A 20990-nucleotide genomic window follows, 5' to 3' on the forward strand; every position below is an offset into this window, starting at 1 on the left:
CTTATGCTTAATATAACATGGTATGCTTCAGATTTCTGTCCTCAGCTGTATCTTGTTTATTCTTCAGTGATGATTTGGAGGCTTACAAAATTTACATAGATAAGAGGTGGCAGACAGGCAACGTCTGTCCCACAGATACCTTTTCTCTGGCCCACATGCTGTTTTTAAAACTTTAAATTTACTTAAAAACACGAAAAATTCCGAAATTTTTACACAAAAATCAAAATTTCTGGAGTCTGCTAAAAATATATAGACGACAACACTGGACCCATATTTGTTGTCAGTTGCTATTTACCATTGTATTTGTGTGGTTGTTTTTCTCACTGTGGAGAAAAAAGTAAAATAAAATTAAAAAAAAAAATTCCCTCTATTATCCAGCCCACTACATTTACAATTTTCCTGCCTGACCCCAGTTGTCAACTTGAGTTTGTGCCCCAGTTCTGGGATGTTCAAGAAGGTACAGTGACTACACTGGTTAATGAAATCAGACTTCCTGGGCTTGAATGCAGACTTCCACCACTCAGCCTCTCTTTGCCTTGGCTGCCTCCTTTGTAAAACCGGGACAGTAACGGTGTTCACCGACCTCACAGGACTGAGTTACTAAATGTAAAGTATTTAAGACAGTGCCTACAGTTTGAGAAAAATAAAATGGCCCAGGAACCCAGGGACCATGTCTATCTTATTTACCGTTGAATCCCAGTGGCCAGCACAGAACCTGGAACAAAAAAGGCAGCAATAAATACTTTTTATCAAAATAAGTGAGGTGTGGGGGAGCCTAACAACCTAGCGATATGTAGAGGAAGGAGATGACAGACGTGTTCTCTCTACAGGAGGACAGAACAATGTTACGTGAAGAAGTTTAAATAATCAGGGATGCAGAACCCTATTAGACTGGGGAGAGGAGGGGGGCAGGGGCGCGATGCGATCCTCAGATCTTTTGAAAGGATGTCCTGGGGAAGAGGGTGTATGTTCCTTACAGCCTTACTGGGGAAAATCAGGACGAGGGAATGCCCATACAAGAAGAAAACCTGGCTTTTTTCTTTTTTTTCAGTCCCACGACGTGCAGTGAAGACAGCATGGTGAGGCCCCAGATGCGCAAGCGCCGCACGATGGCGAGGCGGCGTCGCCGAAGCAAGAATTCTGCCGCAGCGGTGTAGATTAAGGCGTCGTCTGATTGGTGAGAGTTTGGCGGGAACAGGAGGACGCCAAACAAAGGAAGTGCTGTAAAATGTCGCTCACTGACGGGGGTGGGATTATGCGACCTGAGATTCGGAATTATCATTTTGATTGGTTGTTTTCTTGAGACACGCCCTATCAGCCTCTCGCCGCTCCTTGCTTCCGCTTGCGCAGCTTGTTTTGCCCTTAGTAAAAATGGCCGCAGAGGCTTCCGGCCCCCTCGGATGCAGAATGCGCGTTTTCATAAGCTTGGCCAGGTAAGACAGGAAAAAGCGTAGAGTTCGTGAGCATTGACTGGCTGAGGCAAGAAGCGTTCTGGACGCTGATTGGTTCCGTCGTTCGCGGGAAGGAGTTTGTGGCACCAGCGGGAAGTGGACTTAACACTGCGGCCGCAGCAGGGTTCTGAGGAGTCAGACGAACTCACCAGACAGGCGTCTTCTGGACTTCTTTCCTGAGGGAGTCGGGACCAAGATGTGGTTTAGTAAGGATGAGAGTCGCAAGGAGGATTTAGCAGGAGGGCGGGGGTCGGAGAGGCGTGTGACGGTGCGAGTGGGGGAGGGAAGGGGTGGCGAAGGGGCGGGGGGCCAGGGCAAGGTGGTGGGGAAGATTAGGGCGATGCTGGGAGTGGTTGGCGGTGGGGTGAAGTCTGAGGGGGCCTGTGGGTTGTTCAGAAGCTTGGAAGGCAGCACAGGCATTGATACTGTTGTTTAAAACCAGGTGGATCTGAAAGCTACAGCAGCTCCTCCTTTGGCGGAGCGGGCGGCTACACGCAGTCGCCCGGGGGCTTTGGATCGCCGACACCTTCGCAGGTTGAAAAGAAATCAGTAGGTTGAAAGAGTATTTCGTTTTATTTCATTCTGTCCTGAAGTTCCTAACTCGCCCCTGAGAGAAAATTTATGCGGCGAAAGATGTCAAACACGAACTGATTGGATAATTGTCAATTATTGCCTTACCGAATCTTAGAATTAAGTGCTGTAAGATTAAAAAATGAAATTTCTCCTACTTTAACTTCCATCGTTGAATTGGCTTTATTTTGAAATTTACCAATATAGCTAATAATCAGTCTTGTGGGAAAACTGGACTGTGTTACTAGCGTATTTGCATTCTTCATGTATTCGAAATCTTTTTTTTTTTTTTTTTAATTAAATGTAATGAGGTGATAAAAAGCGGTGGAAAGAGCATGGTCTTCGAAGTCCGGTAGATCGATGTTGTACCATTGCTCTGACACCCAGGGTTTCATTGGACAAATTTAGTAACATCGGGAATCAAATGGGGTTACTACTAAATGGGATTAATAATGCATACCTTACAAGGCTGTTGTGAGACTTAATATTCTAATATATAGTATATATAAAGTGCACGCCCTGTAGTCACTTTCAATAAATGGTCCCAGATTTTTTTAAGTTTTCATTTAAGTAATCTCTACACCCAATGTGGGGCTCGGACTCAGAACCCTGATATCAAGTCACATGCTCTTCTGACTGAGCCAGCCAGACACCCCTGGTCCCAGATATTTTTGTTAAAAAGAACATGAGTGTTGGAGCCAGGATAGATAGTGTCTGGAATCAACTTTTAAGTGGCAGTATCTTTAGTACAGCAACTTGAACCTTGTGGCCCTTGGTTTTTCTCATCTGATAATGGTACCGTACTATGTACATCACTGGTTCTGAGAATTGATAAATAAGGTGATGTAATATATAGGAAAGTGATCTGTAAAAAGCTGTCCAAATGCTTGTTATTCACTCTTTCAGAAAAGAGTTTGCATTTAACAACTGCTATTGATTGCATCCTTTAAATACAAGGTTGATTTGGCTACTCGTTAGGTGTCATTCAGATGTGGTGTTAAGATTCAGTATTAGCAGGTTCTGTTTTTTTTGTACAGGTTGATTAGCTTTTACCTAAACTGTTAATTCAGGGGTGTGTGTCAATGGGAAAGAATTGATAATTCCCATATATTTGGACATTGCTTTATATTTTTCATACAAATTATTTCATATAATCCCATAAGGTATTTATTGTTTATCCCATTGTACAACAGAGGGTCTGGGAGGTGAAGGGACTGCCTAAGCTTCTATAGCTAGTAAGTAAGTGGAACTAGATAATGCATACAGGATGCTGAGCAAATCCAAAATCTGGTGAGCAGCTTCTCTTTTGCAGTTTCCTTTTTCCCAGGAAGACCAGGGGGGACTCTAGTACTCTTTGTCTTCCTTGAGGTTGTGAAGGAGAAAACAAAAGATCATTGGTTTTCATCTTTTCTGAGCTTAACTGTTCTCTTCATTCCAGTAGATAGAATTTTTCTCTCAGGATCCCTAGCTTGGGCACCCTATTAAGACAGCTTTTCAGAGAGTGATGATGGTTGTAAGCTAGAGACTCAACCCAGATCTTTTTGTTTCTAAATCTAGTGCCTTTTCCACAGTAAATTAGATAAACACCCTATCTAAACGGTTTCCTATCTACCGTAAACCTGTTACATTTTCTTGAACCATGTGAAATTTTCAGTAGTGACAGCTTTTTACCCATAAAAATGGTGGTTTCATACAATACTGTCAGAGTAACCTGTGATTCATAGTCAGCTAGAAAAGAATTTTTTAAAAATTAAATATACTAATGGGGTGCCTGGGTGGCTCAGTCGTTAAGCGTCTGCCTTCGGCTCAGGTCATGATCCCAGGGTTCTGGGATCGAGCCCCGCATCGGGCTCCCTGCTCCGCGGGAGGCCTGCTTCTCCCTCTCCCACTCCCCCTGCTTGTGTTCCCTCTCTCACTGTCTCTCTCTCTGTCAAATAAATAAATAAAATCTTAAAAAAAAAAAAAAAAATTAAATATACTTATGCTGGCACACTCTCTGTGAATCTCTTTGGAACAAACCAGGAACTCCTTGGAATAATAATAGGTGCTTAAAAAACAAGAAATACCTGTGATTTGAGATGAATTTGAAAGTATTGCTAACACCTCAATCATTACCCGTATGTAACTTTTTTTTTATCTGAGGAGTAATAGTATTTGTTGAATACATACTACATGTAGAAACCAGCATTAGCACTTTTATATCCATTATATGTTTTGTTTACAATTTGGAAGGTGGATATTCTCATTTGACAGAAGAGGTGGTGGCATGTCCAGAGCTATGGAGCTGGGATTGAACACAGGTCTGTAGGACTGCGAGGCACCAAAGCCCATGTTCTTGTTCCTGTTCCCAATAGTGGTTCTTAGTTTCCTTACACGGAAAATACAATGAAAAGCTCACCAGTGATAGGTGGAAACAGAATATATCGTAGTGAGAGCTAAAACATGGGACCTCAGCAAATTTTAAATCTGTTGATACCAGTGTTGCATGTAACTTCACCTATATGAACTTTACCAATTCCATAAGGTAAAATTGAAAAGCGTTGTTGATTCCTCACATCCTTAGTAAAAGCCATTACAGATCTAAACGGTGAGGAACACTAGTTGACCAAATAACGTTTGCTAACATTTTTTGAGTGCTTACGATGCGCCAGGTATTATTCTAGGTGCTTCACCATATACTTAATTTTCATGATTTTATCATTCCTAGTTTTACAGATAAGAAAACTAAGAAATGAGTTGAAAAACATGACCAAGAACACACTGCTCCTGAGTGACAGAGCCATATCTTAACTCTCCAGCTTCACTGCCACCTTTTGTGATGTGTGCTGCTAGTTGGCAGTGCTTCCTTTTTACCGTCCTGGCAATACTCACCATTCAGAATGAGGTTTCAGCAGGAGGAAATGTTGCAAGTATCATAGACCTTCAGGACAAAGCTGAAACTGCTAAACCCATGAGTGCCAAGAGTCTATTATGTCTTACATGTAGATAGCTATTAGGTTGTTGATTTCCGACAAGAAGAACTCTAATCTTTAATCCACCGTGCATTTTCTTCCATGTACTTATTTCCTAAATGAGTTTGTGAGAGTGCATATTTACCCTTAGCCTGAAATGCCCATCCCTTATTGTTTTTTAACTGTCGACGTTTTCTTACTTCAGGGTAGAGCCCGAATGCTAACTCTTGAAAGTGCCAGTACGTTTTTCTGGGATCCCATGTAGTGCATCTCATTCTATAGTATATCAAGACCGGTTTGTTATTTACATTTGTGCCTCCATTAGGTAGGAGTGTGTTGAGAGTAAATCTTATTCCATTTTTCTCATCTTTATGCCATGAGACAAGCCCTGGCCAGTGGTAGGTGACAATAAGAGTTTACAGTGTTGTTAGGCTGCTTTTGAATGGGATTTCAATGTCCTCATTGGACATTCTTCTGCCCAACATGTCGTGTCCTTTCCCTTTAAGATGTCCAGTGTGGCCAAGCCCTTATCCCATTTTCCCCAGGACTTTCATCCGATTGTCAGAGCACCTGTCCTTAAGAAAGCTATACCTCGAACTTTGTTATATTTTATCATGAGACTTAGAACAACTCCAAAGTTCTGTCTCTACTGGCCATTTCTCAAACCCTTTCCAAATACCATCTCATGTCATTGGTGAACTAAACAGCCAGCTCTGGCTTGCCTTTGTCCTAAAACTGGAGTGTAAGTTTTGTCCCGGAAGCAGGTCATCCTTCCTTATGTTGTCCCCACTCTGGCCTGCTCATTTTAGTGAAACCATAGTGCTACACAAACTTACCCATTGATCAGGAGCTTTGGAGTCAGACACACCTAGTTTGAATTCTAAAGTGTGGTATTTGTTAGCTATATGATCTTGGTTTCCATCTCTGTGAAGCAAGGGTGATGAGATTCATTCTGAAGATTCAATGTTATGATGTATGTAAAGTGCTTGGCACATGAAATGTGTTAATGGGTGGTAATTATTATTTTCTTAATTGAATTTATACATTTTCTTTTCAGAGGGTCCGAGCCCAGCACATTGTACCCTGTACCATATCTCAGCTGCTTTCTGCCACTCTGGTTGATGAAATGTTCAAAATTGGGAATGTTGAGATCTCACAGGTAAGTAAAATAGTTTGTGGAAGAGTCCCTTCATCATGTGAAGAATGAAATAAAAATTATTTATTTAAAAATACATAAATGTTGTTTTAGTTTCCAGGAAAACCAACCTTTTCTTTTTTCTTCTGCTCTAGGTCACTATTGTGGGTATAATCAGACATGCAGAAAAGGCCCCAACCAACATCGTGTACAAAATAGATGACATGACGGCTGCACCCATGGATGTTCGCCAGTGGGTTGACACAGATGTAAGCAGTTATTTTTGAATTAGGGTGGGGCTATTTTGGGACTCTGGAGATGTTGGACTTTTTCGGTCTTTTTAATTTCTTAGTATAAAAATAATTTATAGGGGCGCCTGGGTGGCTCAGTTGGTTAAGCGACTGCCTTCGGCTCAGGTCATGATCCTGGAGTCCCGGGATCGAGTCCCGCATCGGGCTCCCTGCTGTCAGCAGGGAGTCTGCTTCTCCCTCTGACCCTCCCCCCTCATGCTCTCTCTCTCTATCTCATTCTCTCTCTCAAATAAATAAATAAAATCTTAAAAAAAATAAATAAAAATAAAAATAATTTATAAACAGGACATCAAAGGCAGAAACCCTAAAATGAAAGGTTAATACATTTGAATTCATAAAAATGTACAATGTTCCAAACTTCACTATAGTATAAGCAAAGTTAAAAGGCAAGTGACAGGAGACATTAGAATGCAAACTCTGTGGAAGAGGGATTTTTTTTTTTTTTTTTTTTTTTTAAGAGAAGGAAGGGGTGGTGGGACAGAGGCAGAGGGAGAGCGAAAATCTTAAGCAGGCTCCACGCGGGGCTCGATTTCACAACCCTGTGATCATGACCTGAGCGTAAATTAAGAGTGAGACGCTTAACCAACTGAGCCACCCAGGCGCCCTGCCATTTTTAATTTATTAAATTAGCATAGAAAAAAAAAAGAATGGCAGTGTCCACTTCTGGTAAGAGTAGTAGCTAACACAGTGCCTCTAGCACTTACTAGGCACTTAACTAAATATTTGTTGAATGATTTGTCATTGTTAGTCAAGGGAAATGGATGCCATCCTACCTTGATGGTTTGAGTATAAATTGGTATAACCTACCTCAGAAGTCAGCTGGTGAGGGGCGCCTGGGTGGCTCAGTTGGTTAAGCGACTGCCTTCGGCTCAGGTCATGATCCTGGAGTCCCGGGATCGAGTCCCACATCAGGCTCCCTGCTCGGCAGGGAGTCTGCTTCTCCCTCTGACCCTCCTCCCTCTCATGCTCTCTGTCTCTCATTCTCTCTCTCGCAAATAAATAAAATCTTAAAAAAAAAAAAAAAAAGAAGTCAGCTGGTGATCAAAATCGTCCATCATAAAAATGCTGATCTAGCACTTCTCTGCTAGAGGTTTACATTAAGAAAATAATTAAAGATGTATATACAAAGATTCAGTTGTAAGAGTGTTGATCATAGCATTGTCTATAATAATGAAAAATTAAAAACAGTTTCAGGGGCACCTAGGTGGCTCAGTTGGTTAAGTGTCAGACTTTTGGTTTAGGCTCAGGTCATGATCTCAGGGTTGTGAGGCTGGGCCCTGAGTTGTGCTTTGCACTCAGCGGGGAGTCTGCTTCCCTCTCCCTTTGCCCCTCCCCCATTTGCGTGCACTCTCTCTAAAATAAATCTTTTTAAAAAAAAAAATTTTTTTCATGGGGTGCCTGGGTGGCTCAGTCGTTAAGCGTCTGCCTTCGGCTCAGGTCATGATCTCAGGGTCCTGGGATCGAGCCCCTCATCGGGCTCCCTGCTCAGCAGGAAGCCTGCTACTCCCTCTCCCACTCCCACTGCTTGTGTTCCCTCTCTCACTGTGTCTCTCTCTGTCAAATGAATAAATAAAATCTTTAAAAAAAAAAAAATTTTCAGGGGCGCCTGGGTGGCCCAGTCAGTTAAGTGTCTGTCTTCGGCTCAGGTCATGATCCTGGAGTCCTGGGATCGAGCCCCACATTGGCTCCCTGCTCAGCAGGGAGTCTGCTTCTCCCTCTGCCCCTCACCCTTGTGTTCTCTCTCTCTCTCTCTCTCTCTCTCACACTCTCAAATAAATAAATAAAAGCTTTAAAAAGAAAAGAATTATTTTTAAAAAATTTCAAAATGCAAGCAATAGGGCACTATTAAACCATGATATATTTATGATATAAGGTGATATAGAAATGGATATACTGTTACAAAGTGTTTACCATAAACTTGAGAGGAAAAGAGCATGTTACAAGATGGTATACATGGTATGACCCCGTTTTTGCAAAGCAACATGTATGTATCTGTATAAACATGGAGAAAATAAACTAAAAGGAAACCTATACTTTTTATCCTTTTTATTTTATTTTTTTAAAGATTTTATTTATTTATTTGACAGAGACTGAGAGAGGACCCTGGGATCATGACCTGAGCCAAAGGCAGACCCTTAATGACTGAGCCACCCAGGTGCCCTTATTCTTTTTATATTTAATTAGGTAAAAGATCACTTGGTTTTTTATATTTTATCATTATAGAAAATTTGGATCATAAACACTTTGTATACTATTTTCACTTAAAAAAGCACAAGTTGTGGGACAGGCCCAGTCGGTTAAGCGTCTGCCTCCAGCTCAAGTCATGCTCTCAGGGTCCTAGAATTGAGCCCCGCATTGGGTTCCCTGTGCAGTGGGGAGCCTGCTTCTCCCTCTGCCCTCTGCCCCTCCCCCTGCTTGTGCGTGCACGCATGCTCTCTCCCTGTCAAATAAATAAAATCTTTAAAAATAAGTAAAGAAAGAAAGAAGCTAAATCTTAATGCATGTTCTTTTTTCCTTAAATTCCTAAATGTATTATTGCTATGCTGATGAGTATATCCACCAGAAAGTTGTGTGCCCAACAGCATTGAGCAAGAGTGCATAATTGTTTGCTTTTTCGATGATGTACATAACAGAACTTTGGAACTAGAAATTATCTTTAGAGGTCTTTTTATTCTAATGCCTGATTTTCTAAAAAGGTAAATTCTAAAAGGCAGGCAAACTAGTTAGTGCCACATGAGGATCCTTTAGTGCTCTTACTTTATAATGCCCTCTTTCTGTACATAATGTAGCAGTTTTTTTGTTTTGTTTTGTTTTTTAGCTGTTTTAAAATTTCATCAACATCCTTAAAACCTTCATGTGATATGTTTCTATTTATCTTTTAGGATGCCAGCAGTGAAAACATAGTGGTTCCTCCAGAGACATATGTGAAAGTAGCTGGCCATCTGAGATCTTTTCAGGTAAAGTCAGAAAATATGCTCACTCTCTAATAAATAAATAAAATCTTCTAAAAAATATATAACATATATATTTGCATAAAGCAATTTCTGGATTCATGCCTCAGTTTAGGATACTTAAGATTGAACCAATCTTAGAAACAGAAACCAAGTGTTTCTGTTAAATGGGAATTAGGTTGAAATACTTCATTATCTCTTCAAAGAGAAATAATGGGTTTTTAGCTTAATATAGAACTAACAGAGGGGTGCCTGGCTGGCTCAGTCAGAAGAGCATGCAACTCTTGATATCCAGGTTGAGTTCAAGCCCCACATTCAGTGGAAAATCTTTAAAAAAAAAGAAAGAAAGAGAAAACACACAATTAATAGAATGGTAGAGAAAGAACAGGATCTCTATAATCGCCATCAGTGACATCCACTAGGGGTAAAAGGGAGGACACTGGATTCGGAGTCAGGAGACTATACTCTGCTTGTTGTGTAACCTTGGGCAAGTTATTGAACAACTCTTAGCTGATTTTGTTTTTTTCTCCCATTAATGACTATATTAGGATTAACCTTGAGTTAAAAATTTTAAGTATATAACACATTTTTTCCATATTGGCAAAATATTATAACCAAGACAAGTGCCACAGTGTTTTAAGCTAAGGTTGATTTGAATGTGCTCGTCTTTTATTCACATTTTTCTCTTTATTTTATTAGAACAAAAAAAGCCTTGTAGCCTTTAAGATCATGCCTCTGGAGGATATGAATGAGTTCACCACACATATTCTGGAAGTTGTCAATGCACACATGATCCTGAGCAAATCTAACAGCCAGGTGAGCAACTTCACTCTCAGAGTTTTTCCTCTTCTCTGGAAAAACATAGACAGCTTCTGGCTTCTCTGGCTTTGATTTTCTTGACGTTTGAAGGTTGAGCCAGAAGAAAGGCCTCACTCAGTCCTCAGAACATTTTCTTCATGAGCTTTGCCATGTTATTTTATTCCAAAGGAAGCACTCTTGTTTCTCTCAGAATTACAGGTTCCTCTAACCCCACTGACTTGGAAGATCGAGGCCTGAGACAACCTTCAAGTGTAGACACATAATTGTAGGCTGAGTGCTTGGCTCCAGAATTATATTTAGAGAAATATTCCAACGGGGACAGCATTTTACTGCTTTTCTTCTAACCTGTTGGCTAAATAGGAAAAATTAGGCACCATTATTTTGTCCCTGAAGTTATCTTCCCTGCTTCATATTGAAATTTCTCAACATTATTTTCTGCTGTGTAAATTCCATTTGGCCAGTCCATCTAGGGCCACACAGAGAGTTTTTTATTCTTGTATTAGAATGTCCTTAGATTGCGGTACCTGGCTGGCTCAGTTGGTATGGTAGAGGATGTGACTCTTGATCTTGGGATTGTGAAGTCAAGCCCCATGTTGGGTATGGAGCCTACTTAAAAAAAAAAAAAAAAAGTCCTTAGATGATTCTGGTGCCCAGGTGGAGGATTATTGGTTACAGAATAGGAGAGGCTAGAGAACTCGTGAGCCACTAAGAATGCTATTGCATCCTATTCCGTGCCAAACAATTGGGTGAGCACCGGGGATACAGAGAGAAATCCATTAATTTATTCCTTCCTTTGAGAAATATTTATTGAGCCTGGTATGTACCAGTCATTATTCTAGGCCCTTAGAAGGTTTCAGCTAGGGAGTGACATGGTCTGATATGTCTTTTAAAAAATTCGCTTGGGCTGGGCTGCTGTATGGAGTGTAGATGATGAGGCACCAGGAATAGCAACAGAATTAATCTGGGAGTGGTAGCAGTAGCTGGGATAAGGAGTGGTTGGATTCTGATGTATTTTGAAGGTAGAGTTCACAGGACTTCTTGGTGGGTTACAAATATAGGATATAAAAAGGGAGGATTCAAAAACGACTGCTAGGTTTGGGGCTTGAGCAACTGAGTGAAGCTAGCACATTTGGAGGGTAAATCCAGAGTTCTGTTTGGACTTACCAAGTATGAGGTGCCAGGTAGATATCCAAGTGGAGAACAGAATGGATGGTTGAATATGTAGAGGTGGGATCCAAGGGAGAGGTCGGGGCTAGAGGTGGAACTTTGGGAGTCATCGTGTAGGTGATATTTAAAGCCTCAGATGAGATGAGATAACTGGGGAGTTAAGAGGTCAGAGACCTGAGCTCTGGGACACAGTAACCTTTAGAAGTCTGGAGTAAAACAGGAGCCAGTGGAAGTCAAAAAAGTTGCCAGTTGGGCAGGAGGAAACCAGGAAATGTGATTCTGTAGAATATTCTGAAAAGAATATTTTAGGAGGGAGGAGGTGATCAACTGTAGAATGCTGCCTTGAAGTCAAGGCAGGTGATGAGAGACGTCTACTACTGGATTTGGAAACTTGGATCTTCAAAAGGGAGGCTTCAGTAGAGGATGAGGGAAGTGGGTTAAAAAGAACGGAATTGGATAGAAAGTTTAGGATGTTTATTTTATTACCATACTTAATGACATATATATGTATGTATCACATATTTCATAAATAAATAAATGGGTGGTTAGGGAGTAGAAACTGGAAGTATAGACAGTTGTATTGAGGAGTAAATAAAACACCCCTTTCCCACAGAGTTTGTGTTTGAGCAGTGGAGATTCAGATCACTTAAGCAGTAAAAACAGGATAAGTGGCAAGGAGAGGGTGTTGTGGAACCACAGTGAAGGGTTTCCTGTCCTGACCTGGACATCAAGAAAGACCCCTTGGAGGAGGTGATGCCTAAACCAAGTCCTGAAAGATACATGAGGTGGGGTTACCTGAAGCAGGGCATGATGCCCTTTCAGCGGAGTATCTGGGTAAGAAATAGCATTCAGGGGGGTGCCTGGGTGGCTCAGTTGGTTGAGCGACTGCCTTCGGCTCAGGTCATGATCCTGAAGTCCTGGGATCGAGCCCCACATCGGGCTCCCTGCTCAGCGGGGAGTCTGCTTCTCTCTGTGACCCTCCTCCCTTTCATGCTCTCTGTCTCTCATTCTCTCTCTCACAAATAAATAAAATCTTAAAAAAAAAAAAAAAAGAAATAGCATTCAGTTCAGTATTACTGGATCATAAAATGTGAGACTTCTGTTTTACCAGCAGGCAACATGAAGGCGTCTAGCTTGAAAACAGGGACCACAATTGATTTTTGTTTATTACCTCAAAGCAGTAGACATTTAATGAGCATTTATTGAATGAATGCGTCTCCTGACAGGATGGGATTTCTCCTAACGAGCTTCCACGGTGCTCTTATATCTGTTATGAGTACTTAACACGTTTGATGTTCTGTCATCCTTATTTATTCAGTCCGGTGGATGAAACATTGACTGAGCACGTACTGCACCAGGCACTGTGAAAATGGAGGAGCTTGTGGCGGAAAGTGCCAGGTGAACAGTGTGATGGCTGCTGTGAGAGCCAAGGAGGAAGAACATGGCTGACGTGGCTTGGGGCGTGTTGGGAAGCTCTGCAAAGGCAGTGGAGATTAAGTTGGACTTTGAAGGATGAGAAGTCAGTGTTTACCAGGCAGATGAGGGGAGGAGCACTCTAAACAGGGAACATGTTCGAGGCAGAGGCATGTTTGTAGTTGGCAAGAAGTCCAGGTGCAGCTGGGGAGTAAAGTGTGTCGAGAAGGAACAGTCAAGAATCAGACAGATTTTGACATCTAGTTGTGGTAGGTCTTGAATGTCTAGGTTTATCTTTTCACCGGCAGGGGGAGCCACCTGAAAGCTTTCCAGCCAGAGGAGGCACAGGATCCGAAGCTGTTAACGTGGTAGCAAAGAGGGAGGTTGACTGGAGTGGAAGAGACTAGCAGCTGAGATACCATCGGGAGGCCAGGGGGAGGAAGAGGGACTTGAGATACGCTGAAGCTTGTGTGATAGGCTGTGGTGACAGACTGTGGGAGGTGAGTGAATGGACTCACAGATGACTGAGGTCTGCAGGATTGGGTTAGCTTTACTCACTGAGGTGGGATAGAGCAGGGCAAGCAGGTTTGGGGAGGGTCGTAATCTTACTTCGGAGTGTGTGAGAGAGCGAGGTGGACGTATCCAGTCCATGGCTGGGAACAAGAATTTGTGGCCCAGGAGGAGGTCTGGGATGGAATCCTGGGGGAGCTATCAGTCTTTTGGGAGATAGGTAGAGAGAAAAGCTGGTAAGGGATACTGAGAAGGTAGAGTTTGAGAAGTAAGTGGAGAACCAGAAGAACATGCCATCAAGAAACCTAGGGAGCGGTGGGTACATTTAAAGAGGAGTGTGGTCAGCGTGCCTTTCTGAGAGGTAGCGTTAGGACTGAAAGAGACTGTTGGGTATATTGGTTGAAAAGTCATTGGTGACTTTGGTGAGAACAATTTCAGAGGTATATTCAGTGAGAGTGCAAATATAGTGGGCTGGGGAGTGACTAAGAAGAAAGGAAATGGAAACAGTGATTATAGTCTGTTGTTAAAAGTTTGGTAATAAAAAAAGAACAAAGAGTGATGGGAACTGTTTTTTTTTTCTCTCCTTGTCATGCTTCATGCCTAGGTGACAGTAAATGCCTGAGGGGGGGGGTGAGTGAAATGGGTGAACACTTATGGTGAGCATCCGGTAATGTATAGAATTGTTGAATCACTGTTATATACCTGAAACTAATGTATATAACGTTGTGTGTCAACTATATTTCAATAATAAAACTTTTTAATAATAATAAAATCAGGAACAAGGTAAGAATTCCCAAAAATAAATAAATAAATGAGTGAGCGAGTGCATGTTTGAATAATAAAGCACCAAGGATAGATACCATTATAGCAAATCTCCAGGTGATTTTCTTCTTGGTGCTAGTTTTCCTTTGATTCCCCTCAACAGCACAAAAACAAGGAGCTAGGAGGTATCTCTCTCTCTGTTTGATAATATATGCTTCAGAGAATCACTTTATCTTCCTTAGAAATACTCGTTAATGATGATAGTTGCTCCTTCCAGTGTAAGCAATTGTTATTGGGAAAACGGCTTAAATTATTTTTGTGAGCGCTTATTGATAGGCTATAACACAATAACAAGGACTGTGTTTAACTTGGTAATTTTTCTGATGCTGTGAACTTCTTTCTTAATTCAGCCCCCAGCAGGGAGAGCACCTATCAGCAGTCCAGGAATGGGTGAAACAGGGAACTTTGGTGGGAATAGCTCCATGCCAGCAAATGGCCTCACTGTGGCCCAAAACCAGGTAAACACTGAGTGGCTTCAGAAATTTAAGGCACAGACAGTCTTAAATTTGTTACTTCCTTAATGATTCTAAGGCTAAGGACCTGACTCATTTCTTTCTTATCAATGGACTCAGGTTTAGGGGCGCCTGGGTGGCTCACTCATTAAGCGGCTGCCTTTGGCTCGGGTCATGGTCCCGGGGTCCTGAGATCGAGCCCCACATTGGGCTCCCTGCTCGGCGGGAAGCCTGCTTCTCCCCCTCCCACTCCCCCTGCTGTGTTCCCTCTTTCGTTGTGTCTCTGTCAAGTAAATAAATAAAATCTTAAAAAAAGCGGGGGGAGGGGGGACACTCATGTTTACATAAGGGAGTTGATTTAGAGTAGTTGCTCAAATCTTTCTCATTTGAATCTTCAGGTGCTGAATTTGATTAAGGCTTGTCCAAGACCTGAAGGATTAAACTTTCATGATCTCAAGAACCAGCTCCAACACATGACTGTAGCCTCAATAAAGTGAGTATTTGGTTTCCATCAGCTGGGGCTCCAGAATTGTACCCATTTTACCTTAGCAGGGTTTCCTGGTAATGAGAAGTGAATTACAAATAAAAATAAAACTGTCAGCTGCCATCTTTATTGACGGAAGGGAAGTTGTTTGGTCATGGAAGATAGAAAAAGAACTCACAAAGATGATGCTACCCGTCACATCACTGATTCAGTCGTTCATTTAACAAATAGTGATCCCGTTATGTGCAGGGGATGTAATTTTGAACAAAATTGACCAGATAAAATTTGACCTCTTGTGGAATTCAGTGTGGAGGAGTGAGATCCTTAGCTCCTGGCCCTCAGATGGACAGTCCCATTGGTGTTACTGTTTCCACTGTGGAGATGTGCATTTGGTTGTCTGGAGCTGAAACCCTATCGGTCCTTCCGACCTCCTTCCGATTCCATGGTAGACGAGCAGCTTCCTGATTCTGATGAGCCAATCAAACAAGCTGAGTATTTTGGTGCTTTTGATAGTTACTTGTTACTGTAAATAAATCAGTTGATATTCTAGGTTTACACAGAAAAGAAAAGCTCAGGTCTAATTTCCTGTTTTATAAAATGAAGATATTAATCCTATCCAGAGGATTAATTCCCAGAGATCCAGTGATGATGAGGTACAGAAACACTGTCACGTAGTAGTTGCTCTATAAATTATTACTGTTATTAAAAATAATAAAATAAAAAATAAATAAATATGTTAACTGTTATTAAATTACTGTTAGTAAACATTATTAAATATGTTACACTGATCCTGAAGGTCTTGAAGGGTTTGAAGGTGTCCTCCCATTTCTGTCCTGCATTCCTTTCCTTTACGTCCTAGAGCTTTACTTCCCAGAGGGTTGGTGGGTGGGTAAGGAGAAGAAACTTTGAAAAATAGCTGTTTATGCTAGGAGTTCCATGTGCAAGCTGGACTGCATTTTTAGATGACTGGCGTTTGAGTTAGGCTCTATTTTCTGGCCTTTACACAGTTTGGGACCGGGGTCCAAGGCAGCTCTAATAGCCATAGTCTCCATGCACGATCTCACTTCTGCAGTTTTTGTGGCACTTCGCCCTGTACGAGCCCTCTGTGAGCGAAATGGCTGTGACTTCTTAGCAAAGTAGAGAGTGGGAAGTGAGCAAAATCTATGTTTGGCCATATCCAAAAGTCTGTTTCCTTTCTTCTGCATCAGTTTGAAAATGAGCCTTTTTTTTTCCGTTTCTTTCTAGGCAAGCTGTGGATTTTCTTAGCAACGAGGGACACATCTATTCCACTGTGGACGATGATCATTTTAAATCCACAGATGCAGACTAACTGGATCTAATTGAGTACCCAAGGCATTTTCCAGCTGGATCTGTTTTCATAAACTGTTGTCTCCAGCTATGCATCTGTTTGGCCAATTGATTTCTAGGGTTTCATCTAGAAAGGGTCTCATTTAACATCCTTTTGAAACTTACTGCTCTTTGGTTTTTTGTTTGTTGTTATTTTTGTGTTTTGAAGCTCAATTTTGGGCACTTGACAAGAATGTAAACCTGAGTGGACTTTCTTAAAGAAGTTACAAATCGGGGCGCCTGGGTGGCTCAGTCAGTTAAGCGTCTGCCTTCGGCTCAGGTCATGATCCCGGGGTCTTGGGATCGAGCCCCAAGTCAGGCTTCCTGCTCAGCGGGGAGCCTGCTTCTCCCTCTGCCCCTCCCCTTGCTTACGCTCTTGCGTGCGCGCTCTCTCTCTCTCTCTCTCTGTCTCTCTCTCCCCCATCAGATAAATAAACTCTTTAAAAAAAAAAAAGTTACAAATTAGGTGTTTACAACATTAGGACAGAGGGAAGTGGGAGAACTCGGCTATTGAGGGAGTTGGGCGGTTATTACTTAAAGAATAGTCAGGAGCTTCTGCTCCTATCATGTTCCCTGTGGAGAGAAGATGAGCAGGACTAGGGCCTTCAGCAGGGAGCTAGCCAAGAAACCCACTAACCTCTGCCTGGTTTTGTTCCCCCCTTTAGTTGGTTATATGGTGTTATCTTCAGAATTGCACTTTCCTTCACCTTGTCATGACTGCTGCCAAAAGTGTGTTTTTATGAAGTTCTAGAGTGGTGGCCTCATGAGGGCAGAGGGGAGAAAGATGTTCTTTCGATTTCATACCAAAAAGTACATCCCTATGTTTAATAAAAGCTCTATTGTAGAATGTGTGAAAATGTTACTTTTCTTCCTAAGCTGGTATAATTACTGCTTTTATCATCTAAGGCGTGTAGCATAGCTTGACTTGGGTTTGAAATCCTGGCTTTCCCCTTTTAGTTAGGATCTTGAGCAGGCTATGTCAGCTCTGAGGGCCTCCCATTTCCCTCTTTATGAGGACAACTGTATCATTTCCTCATAGATGTGTTGTGAAAATTGAGTAAAACAATGTTTGCAAAGCATCTAGCATTGCCATTGGTAGATAGAAAGTGGACCTTAATCTTGACTCTAGCAATATGTGGTCACAACTGAATTGATAACCTACCGTTTTACCTCAACAATGAGACTTGTCTAAGGGCGCCTGGGTGGCTCAGCCGGTTAAGCGTCTGCCTTCGGCTCAGGTCATGATCCCAGGGGCCTGGGATCGAGCCCTGAGTTGGGCTCCCTGCTCCACAGGGAGCCTGCCTCTCCCTTTCCTTTTTCCCTCTGCCGCTCCCCCTGCTCTTGTGTGTACACTCTCTCGCGCGCTCTTTCTCACTCTCTCTCTCTCAAATAAATAAAATCTTTAAAAAAAAAAAAGATGAGACTGTCTAAAGGCTTACAGCCTTTGGCCACTGTAATCAGTTGTTTCTTATGGGAGAGCAAACTACCTCAAAGATGTTTTTGACAACTCCAGAATGTAAGCCACGTCTTGAAGAAGAGAACTAATTCTGAGGTAAGTTAATGAGGTGTAACATGCAAATAAAAATTCTATAACTGCTTTAACCGTGTTTCAAAATGAAACCTAGTAGCAGCCATGTGGAAAATGGCCCACCCTCCGGTTTCTAAAAGTGAACAAGTCTGGTTGTTGTTTCTGTACCTACAGGATGGTTCCTATCCAGGGAGCTAGACTGATGGTTAAAGTCAGTCAACCAGGATGTTTATCTGCAAGTCTGTCCATTCTTGATTATTTTCTGAAAGAAAAGGCACTGGCTAGGGGCGCCTGGGTGGCTCAGTCATTAAGCGTCTGCCTTCGGCTCAGGTCATGATTCCAGGGTCCTGGGATCGAGCCCCTAATCGGGCTCCCCGCTCCGCAGGAAGCCTGCTTCTCCCTCTCCCGCTCCCCCTGCTTGTGTTCCCTCTCTCGCTGTGTCTCTCTCTGTCAAATAAATAAAATATTAAAAAAAAAAAAAGAAAAGAGAAGGCACTGCCTAAAAACAGGTTAAAAAATCATATATTTGGGCACCTGGGTGGCTCAGTTGGTTAAGCGACTGCCTTCGGCTCAGGTCAGGATCCTGGAGTCCCGGGATCGAGTCCCACATCGGGTTCCCTGCTCAGCAGGGAATCTGCTTCTCCCTCTGACCCTCCCCTGTCTTGTGCTCTCTCTCTCTCTCAAATAAATAAAATTTTTAAAAAATACATATTCGAGGGGCGCCTCAGCACAGTTGGTTAAGCGTCTGACGCAGTCTCGGCTCAGGTCATGATCTCCGGGTCGTGGGATTGAGCCCCCATGTCGGGCTCTGCTCAGTGCGGAGTCTGCTTGGGTTTCTCTCTCTCCCTCTCCCTCTGCTCCTCCCCGCCTCACGTGCTTGCTCACTCTCAAAATAAATAAATCTTTTTTTAAAAACCATACATTTGGATTTGGAATGCATGATAGGACACGTTTATGAGTGGTTGACATCTCTGGGTCTCAGGCTAGCGCTCGCCAACCGGTGAGGCAATAGCAGTGATTCTGGGTAGAAGTCTTTTTTTTTTTCTTTTAGGATTCAGCAATTACAAACTACTTAATTCAAGTATTTGTCGAATACCTCCTGTGGCAGCCCATTGGTCAAGTACTAGAAATACAAAACGCCAGGTCGTGTCCCTGGACTTGCTGGTTCCGTGTCGCCGGGAGCACCGAGTGGCGGCTCGGCGGCGCGGCATTCCCTGCCAGCTTGGCACTGACACGGCCTCCCAGGAGCTGTGTGTTTTCCGAGCACAGGCAGGCCCTCCTCGGCAGAACGAAACCAGCCTTCTGGTGCCTCTGAGGCTCTCGCATTCCGGGTGTTCGTGCCCACCCGGGATGTCAAGTATACGGTATTCTCGCACGTTTAAGACAGCAGGAACGGGCGCCTGGGTGGCTCAGTTGGTTAAGTGACTGCCTTCAGCTCAGGTCATGATCCTGGAGTCCCGGGATCGAATCCCGCATCGGGCTCCTTGCTCGGCGGGGAGTCTGCTTCTCCCTCTGCCTTTCCCCCGTCTCATGCTCGCTCTCTAATAAATAAATAAATAAATCTTAAAAAAAAAAAAAAAGACAGCAGGAACAGCAACACACCCCGTGTTCTCAGAAACCCCCAGGGTCACGGCCAAGCAATGAATCCAGCTTGTTCTCAGGAGAATCTCTAGGTATACTGGTGGGAAATTAGACTCCTTGGTTAATAGTAGTACTTTATCAGGTTTAACTAGAGAAGGTAAGAATTAGTGTCTGATGTGGATGAATAAATCTGGGGTGGTTTTTTTAAGATTTATTTATTTTAGAGTGTCCATGCATGTGTGTGAGCAGGGGGAGGCGCAGAGGGAGAGAAATCCTCAAGCAGACTCCCCACTGAGCGCAGAGCCTGATACAGGGCTTGATCCCAGGACCCCGACATCAGGACCTGAGCCAACATCAGGAGTGAGACGCTTAACTGACTGCACCACCCAGGCGTCCCTGAATAGATCTTTTATTTAAAAAATGCAGTTGAGCAGGACGCCTGGGTGGCTCAGTCGGTTAAGTGTCTGCCTTCGGCTCAGGTCATGATCCCAGGGTCCTGGGATGGAGTCCCACTTCAGGCTCCCTGCTCAGTGGGGAGCCTGCTTCTCCCACTGCCTGCCGCTCCCCCTGCTCGTGCTCATGCTCTCTGACAAAAAATCTTTAAAGAAAAAAACAATGCAGTTGAGGGAGGGCTATCTGGCTGGCTCAGTCGGTGAAGCATGTGACTCTTGATCTTGGGGTCATGAGTTTGGGCCCCACGTTGGGTGTAGAGATTACTTTAAAAAAAAACGGGGCACCTGGGTGGCTCAGTCGTTAAGCGTCTGCTTTCAGCTCAGATCATGATGCCAGGGTCCTGGGATCGAGCCCCGCATCGGGCTCCCTGCTCAGCGGGAAGCCTGCTTCTCCCTCTTGTGTTCCCTCTCTCGCTTTCTCTCTGTCAAATAAATAAAATCTTTAAAAAAAAAAAAACAAAAAACTTGAGGGGTGCCTGGGTGGCTCGGTCAGTTGAGTGTCTGCCTTTGGCTCAGGTCATGGTCCCAGAGTCCTGGGATCGAGCCCCACATCGGGCTCCCTGCTCCGCGGGAAGCCTGTTTCTCCCTCTCCCTCTCCCACCCCCCCCCCCGCTTGTGTTCCCTCTCTCACTGTGTCTCTCTGTCAAATAAATAATAAAATCTTAAAAAAAAAAACACTTGAAAATGCATTTGAGGGAAATTCAGAACTCGATCCATTTTTGAGTATGCATCTCCAGTTTATGTTCATTTGTTTAGCAGTTATTTACATCTGTTCCTGTGTTAGCATGTTCTCTACATCACAAAACATTAAAAAATAGAAATGAGAAAAGATAGGAAAAATAAATATGAAGGCATGGACTAATAATTCTTTTCTGTTTCCCATTGTACATCTTGTATATTACCAGGAGTGTGTGCTCACTTTGGAGGCCACTGCTCAGGGGGATCCCCTAGCCCCACTATAACACCCTCCCCACCGCCCAGTGGCTTATTCCAGAGTTAAGACAAAAGCACCCCACGGGCATCATCCACCTTTGGTCCCTGCCAAC

The 20990-nt window shown here is 43.0% G+C and overlaps 1 protein-coding gene across 2 annotated transcripts; it reads left to right on the plus strand.

Moving 5' to 3' along the window:
- Positions 1 to 1350: 1350 nt before the first annotated feature.
- On the plus strand, positions 1351 to 17230 carry RPA2 (replication protein A2). 2 transcript variants are annotated; one of them, XM_036070680.2, is made up of 9 exons: positions 1351 to 1657; positions 1894 to 2000; positions 6030 to 6131; positions 6263 to 6376; positions 9301 to 9375; positions 10069 to 10185; positions 14451 to 14558; positions 14951 to 15045; positions 16282 to 17230. In XM_036070680.2, the coding sequence occupies exons 1-9, from the start codon at positions 1648 to 1650 to the stop codon at positions 16364 to 16366; spliced, it is 813 nt and encodes a 270-aa protein (XP_035926573.1). In that variant the 5' UTR covers positions 1351 to 1647; the 3' UTR covers positions 16367 to 17230. The 2 variants fall into 2 exon arrangements, with proteins under 2 accessions (XP_035926573.1, XP_077929712.1); XM_078073586.1 differs by lacking the exons at positions 1351 to 1657; positions 1894 to 2000 and adding an exon at positions 4303 to 4321.
- The last annotated feature ends 3760 nt before the right edge of the window (positions 17231 to 20990 follow it).

Source organism: Halichoerus grypus, chromosome 5 (genome assembly GCF_964656455.1).
Source record: "Halichoerus grypus chromosome 5, mHalGry1.hap1.1, whole genome shotgun sequence".
NCBI classification, from domain to species: Eukaryota; Metazoa; Chordata; class Mammalia; order Carnivora; family Phocidae; genus Halichoerus; species Halichoerus grypus.

Bases quoted from the DNA above. Each gene is read 5' to 3' on its own strand.
- RPA2 (XM_036070680.2), top strand. The intron at 2,001-6,029 runs GTAGGTTGAAAG...TTTTCTTTTCAG, and splicing joins CGCAGGTTGAAAAGAAATCA to AGGGTCCGAGCCCAGCACAT. The intron at 6,377-9,300 runs GTAAGCAGTTAT...TTTATCTTTTAG, and splicing joins GCCAGTGGGTTGACACAGAT to GATGCCAGCAGTGAAAACAT.